General features: G+C 51.3%; 1 protein-coding gene across 1 annotated transcript; it reads right to left on the reverse strand.

Moving 5' to 3' along the window:
- Window positions 1-2,303: 2,303 nt before the first annotated feature.
- PTS (6-pyruvoyltetrahydropterin synthase) lies at window positions 2,304-5,742 on the reverse strand. Its single transcript, XM_015649564.2, has 6 exons — window positions 5,615-5,742; window positions 4,571-4,650; window positions 3,848-3,870; window positions 3,366-3,422; window positions 3,034-3,104; window positions 2,304-2,798 (listed from the first exon to the last, which is right to left on the reverse strand). The coding sequence occupies exons 1-6, from the start codon at window positions 5,686-5,688 to the stop codon at window positions 2,660-2,662; spliced, it is 444 nt and encodes a 147-aa protein (XP_015505050.1). The 5' UTR covers window positions 5,689-5,742; the 3' UTR covers window positions 2,304-2,659.
- Window positions 5,743-6,029: the final 287 nt, after the last annotated feature.

Below are 6,029 nucleotides of genomic sequence, written 5' to 3' on the forward strand. Positions count from 1 at the left end.
TATAGTATATTATAGTATAGTATAGTATAGTATAGTATATATAGAATTCTATGTAATCATATTATATACTTTATATATAATATAAAATATAATATATGTATATATATATAATTAATACTATCATCTAATATAAATAAAACTTAGTACTAAGTTTTTAAGCTGCTGTTTGACAGATTTCCTGGGCTGCCTCAAACTTTGCTTTTCACTGACAGAACCAGCAGCTCCCCAGGCATTAAACTCAATTTGCTGCTTGCACATCCTCTCTGCTCAGCCAGCCCTGCCCTTCCACAAACCTGATTTCATTTCTCATGTGCCAGGGGTCCTTCAGTCCCCCTGAACACGACTGGGCACAATTCCTGCCATTATTCCCCTGCCATTCACATTTAGAGCACTGAAGTCCTGTTCCTGCAGCCTCTGCTGGGATCTGCTGTGACCCTTCAGGGCTGTCCTGGTCCCCACTGCCACTTCAACAGTCCTTCAAAGCATTTCATCACTCAGTAACTCACAGCTTAATGTTTAATTCTGGGAGTTCATTCCCTCCCTATAAAACCCTCCCTCCCTCAGCTGGGAATTTGGAATTCCGACGAGAATTCCCTGCAAAGCTCCAGAGCCCTCTGAGCAGGATGAGCACCCACTGCAATCCCAATTACAGCTCCAGCTCTGGTGTTTCCAACCCCTTTCACCCAAACCACTGCCCAGCCACACCATTTATTCCCATTTCCCCTGCAGTTATTGAAACACAGAGATCAGAATAATTGACAGATAAATCTCCAAGGTGCACACAGCAACAAACACAAACAGGCTGGGCCTTTTTCAGGGCTGTTGAGCTGCAGAAATCCACAGGAGTCTGGGCTCTACCTTCTGCCTCCGTGCCAATAAAAGCAGAGGGCTGTGCTGTACAGATGTAACCTTTGTTTGCTTGGCTTTTGCCAGCAGCTGAATGCATTCCTGCTCTGATAAAAGACACCACATGATGTGTTTGAGTGTCTGTGACTCACAGGAGACACCGGGTGCTCCGTGAATCAGCAGCACCAGCACGGCTCCACATCATTTCAGCAGTGACACAGCCACAGCAGCCAGCCACAGAACAGCAGGAGGGGTCAGAGCAGCTGCAAAACCTCCCTGGATGGAGCCCACGCTGAACAAAAATGGCTGGTTCCACATTTGGAGAGAGAAAAAAGCAGGGAAAAGGGGGAAAATGCGTCAGCAGAGTGTTCATTTTATCCGAGGTGCTGAATCTCTGCCTGGCTGACACTGCAAGGAACCTGCAGCCAAATATTCCCCAAAGCACTGCCTTTAAGAAGGAAAAAAACCCCAAAGGCAGAGCTCCCAGGGCAGAGGTTTTGCTCTGCCAAAGGGGAAGGCTGGAATATCCCTCGCTTTGCTCTCTATTCCCTTTGTGAAGCTCTCCCAGGGAGTTTGAGCAAAGCTGAACCAGGGCAGGGGCAGCACAGAGCTGTCCTCAGGTAAAGCAGTCCCCACTTCACATTCCAAAGCAGTTTTAAAGCCAGCCCAGGTATTTTTTGGCAGTGTAACTTCACCTCAGCCTGGAGCAGAGCGTGGTCAAGGTGAACAGTTAGGCAAGCTTCATTAAACCTCCCCAAAGGGGCTGTTTGCTCCCATTATTCAAATACTCAATTTCCTTATAAAGAGAAGGAATTGCTGCCCTGCTTATCAGGGTTTTTTTTTAATTATATGCATTAAGTTATTCTTAATGGCCATTCCTAATTACTCCTCAGGACACTGCTCATGTGGCAAAGGGAATCTCACACAGCCCTGTCACTTCTGCCTCTGGACAGACATCGTGACTTGATGGCCTTGAACCACAGGAATTGTGTAATAGCCATTCCCTCACTGCCTTTCCTCAGCTTTCCCAGTATGCCTCCAACTCCAGGAATATCCAGGATAATTGAGGTAGTGTCCATTTAAACTCCTCTCACAGCCTCACCCCCTCCACTGATTTTTGGGGCAGATTTAAGGGTTGATTTAAGGGTTTATTCTTGCACTCCCTCCCCGGGGCTCTGCCGCCACTGGGGCTGTGACATCCCCACTTCAGTTTCCTCAGTTTTCCATTCTCACCCACACCCTGCTCCCTTTGGCTCTCCAGTTTGGATCAGAAGTGCTTTTTTTATTGCCCACTACACCAGTCCCACACCCAGAGAAACATCTGATGGCCACAGGAAGAAACGTGCCAGCAGCACAGGAAATAAACTGATAAGCAAAAAAAGAGATAAAGTAGTTCCCACTCTCAAAAATGCTTCTCTGCTTGATCAAGAAGCAAAGCAACACCAAAGCTCACATTATTAAATACCATAAATCAATATTTAATTAGAGAGAAATCAAAGAATTTTGTGATTTTGCCAGGCCACCTCCTCTCTCCAAAGCTGCTTTATTTACCACGGCACAATTCTAAATTTCACATCAGCTGGGTGGCTCAGCTGGGCAAAACAGGAAGGTCTTGAGGAAAAGCAGAGAAACCAACCCATTCTGAGAACCCAGACGGGAAAACTGCTGCCCACGAGGCTCCTTGTGAAACATCTGCACTTGTCCTGATGTAAGAGAACCCAGGGCTGGCTGCAGGGAATGCTGAGCAGGGCTGGAGGAATCCACGGGGCTGATGATGGAGCATTTCTCCTGAGCAGCTGAGCTGAGGCTGATTTCACTTCACAATTGTTTCTTCTCCCTTGTAAACGACGACATTCTGCTCTGTCTCCTGCACTTCCACCTTGTAAAGGATTCCCTGGGGCAGGAGTTTCTGGAGGTTGTCCCAGATGAACACGGCAACGTTCTCCGTGGTGCTGAGGGGGAACAGCAGGGTCAGAACTGGCTGAAATGGCAGAAATGACACCAATATTTGGGGCAGCTGCAGCCAGGATGGGCTGGGGGGGACAGGTCCCTCTGGCCAGGCTGATGTGAGGAGGGGCAGCGGGGCTGGCCACAGGTGTGGTCAGCACACAGGTGAAGGCTGCTGGTTCCCAGGTGGGATCAGGCTCTGGAGACTGTTCCAACAGCCCAGGAGCCCCCATCACCCACCTCACCACCTCGGAGAAGTAGGGCACATCCTTGTCCAGGTTTTTGTGGTCGAGCGGCTCCATGATCGCTTCCTGCAGAGAGAGGACGGTGACAACCCTGTCCCTGTCTGGCCTGGGATGGGGAGAAAGGGAAAGACCCCCAAATCCAGCTGTGAAATTCCCAGTTGGAGACACACAACAGAGCTAAGGCATTTAAGTCTTCAATTATTCCTTAATTTCTTTTTTATGTCCTGCCATCATCAGCTCACCACGTCCCCATGCTGGTACCAGACAAATTGCTGAGCTCTAATCAGCTCTCCCAGGGGATTAGAAGGAAAACTGGGCTATTTTTACCTGCATGAATTCCTTCAGGTCTGTCAGGTTCATCACCATCCCCGAGACTGGGTCAATCTGCAGGGGAAGCACAAGGGAGATCGGTGGCCTGGCAACACAAATCAGACAGGAATATCTGTGCTCAGGTCATCTGAGCCACAAAGAAAATATCTTTCCACTGTCAGAGGGTTCCAACTCCACTCCTGTGGTGTTCCCAAGGGCTTGATACAGCCTGGAAACAATTCCAGAGGTTCCACTCTCTCCTAAAAGCTGACACCAGGGAGTCACAACTCACTGGAAGTCTTCAAACGTGATGATAAAAACATGAAAACAGCATTAAACTGCAAATCCTTGTTGTGAACAGGACAATGACCACAGCAAACCTTCTTTTCTATTGATGTGCACAGAGTTTCCAAAATACTCTGGGAAACCCAGGCATGGAGCCAGAACTGTGGGGATTCTGTCACACTGAGGAACAGGAAAAAGAAGCTGGCTGCACTCACCTCTCCTCGCACAGTGACTACAACTGGAACAAAAGAGAAAAGATCAGGTCACTGTGATGCCCGTGAAGCCAAAACCAAACCTGCTGCTGCTGGGGAAACACGGCCCATTCCCTGCTCCCCCACACTGTGCACTCAGGAGTGGCACTGGTTTTATAAAATGAGGGGATGCTCCTCAAAAACAACGACTCAGAGGCACAAAAATCCTTCCCCAAGGCCTGGTGCCCCAGGCAGGTGGAGATGAGCCTGTCCTCCCTGGAAAAGCAGCTCCTCAGCAGAGCTTTCAGGGTGCCAACAACACAGGGAGCCACTCCAGGAACTGGAGAGATCTAATTCTGTGTGCTCGGGGTGTAGAAATGGGAAAACTTGTGGAAAAAACCCCCATTCAAATAATGTTTACAGGCTGTTTAATTTGCATGGGTTTTGCTTAGGAAAAAATCTCCATTCCAATCACAATGATTCTGCAGAGTGTAAACAAGATTTGATTCAAGAAGTGGCATTTGAAGATAAATATTTATTATCTATTCAGCTGAATAGATGGCAAACCCATGCTACGGTTCAACCCCCTGCTGCTGAAATTTCCTCCTAATTCTTAATTAAAACACAAACCCAGCCACAAAAAGCTGTCTCAGGCTGCTGAGAATGAGTGGCCCGACCCTCCTGGGGGTTATCCCCACCCTGAGAGCACCGTCCCTCCATGAGCAAGGATGGAAATCAGCTTCCCACCTTTGTAGTTGTGCCCGTGGCCATTTGGATTGTTGCACTTCCCAAACAGCTTCAGGTTCTCCTCATCACTCAGGGATTTGCTGTGGGAGAGGCAGGCATGGCACATCAGGATCTGCTCCAGATGCTCACACATTCACTCAGCTCTGCTCCCCAGCTCTCCATCTATTCCCTCTGCCACATTTTAGCCACCAGCTCAGGAGGCACAAGCACAGAGGAGTGCTTGGTCCATGGCAAGATGTTGTTGACAGCGGTGAATCTTCTCTTGCTGTGGTTTTGTGTCTGTTTCACAGCATCTGCCTGACACCACTGCTGGATAAATGTTCAACATCTGGGCCCAAAATCGCTTAGGCCTGGAGCAAGCAGCACGTTTGGGTTTATTATTAATTAGCAAAGCTTAGGGAGCCTCTCCAAGAAGAGGAATTCCCTCTGAATCTTCCCTTTGAAGCAATCCAGGGGCCTGCTCTGAGTGTTTTGGGTCAAGGCACATTTTGGATCACAGAATCTCAGGACCTCTGAGGCTGGAAAGGAACTGTGAGATGATGTAGTCCAACCCAGAGCACTGAATGCCACATGCAGGGGTTCCTTGGGCACCTCCAGGGATGGGGACTCTGTTTGCAGCCCCTTTGCAAGGCCTGACCACCCTTTCCATGGAGAAATTCCTCCTGATGCCCAGCCTAAACCTCCTCCGGCACAGCTCGGTGCTGTTTCCCCTTGTCCTATCGCTCCTAGCCTGAGGGAGGACACCGAGCCTAAACCCTCCTCGGAGGCATTTTCAGATCAAGGCACCCTTTAGGAATATATCAATTTTGGGAGAAAAACCGGCAGATCGAGAGGCACAGGGCGATGTTTCCAAACCGAAAGCGCCACCGGCTCAGTGAAAAGGCGGAACTGCAGCCGGGCACTGACGGACGGAGCTGCGGGAAGGGGCAGAGCCAGGGAGAGAACCGGGAAGCGGCTGCGGGCTCGGAGCCTCCTCCCGGCGGGGCTCACCCGTGCGGGGCCGCTCACCCGTGCGGGGCCGCTCACCTGTGCGGGGCCGCTCACCTGTGCAGGCGGTGGCAGGCGCTGAAGGTGACGGAGCGCGACAGCCGCGCCAGGCGGGCGGAGCGCGGCGACATCGCGGGGACACGGCGGGGACACGGCGGGGACACGGCGGGGACACGGCGGGGCGGCTCCAGCCCGGCCCCGGGGGCGGCTCCAGCCCGGCCTCATCCCGGCCCCGGGGCGGCTCCAGCCCGCGGGATCCGCCCGCCGAGACCCGGGGATGCTCCGGCCTCTCCGTGACGGTGTTGGATGCGGGGATGCTCCAATCCCTCGATGCCGATGTCGGATCCGGGGGTGCTCCGGTCCCTCCGTGCCGGTGTCAGACTCGAGAATGCTCCAATTCCCCCGTGTTCAGCCCCAGGATGCTCCAATCCCCCCGTGTTCAGCCCCGGGATGCTCCAATCCCCCCGTGTTC

Source organism: Parus major, chromosome 24 (assembly GCF_001522545.3).
Source record: "Parus major isolate Abel chromosome 24, Parus_major1.1, whole genome shotgun sequence".
Lineage (NCBI taxonomy): Eukaryota > Metazoa > Chordata > Aves > Passeriformes > Paridae > Parus > Parus major.

Excerpts from the sequence above, each read along its gene's own strand:
- PTS (XM_015649564.2), bottom strand. The coding sequence starts at position 5,688 with ATGTCGCCGCGCTCCGCCCGCCTGGCGCGGCTGTCGCGCTCCGTCACC. Across the intron at positions 3,871-4,570 it reads CCACGGGCACAACTACAAAG|TTGTAGTCACTGTGCGAGGA; the intron begins GTGGGAAGCTGA and ends CTTTTGTTCCAG. Across the intron at positions 2,799-3,033 it reads TACTTCTCCGAGGTGGTGAG|CACCACGGAGAACGTTGCCG; the intron begins GTGGGTGATGGG and ends GTTCCCCCTCAG.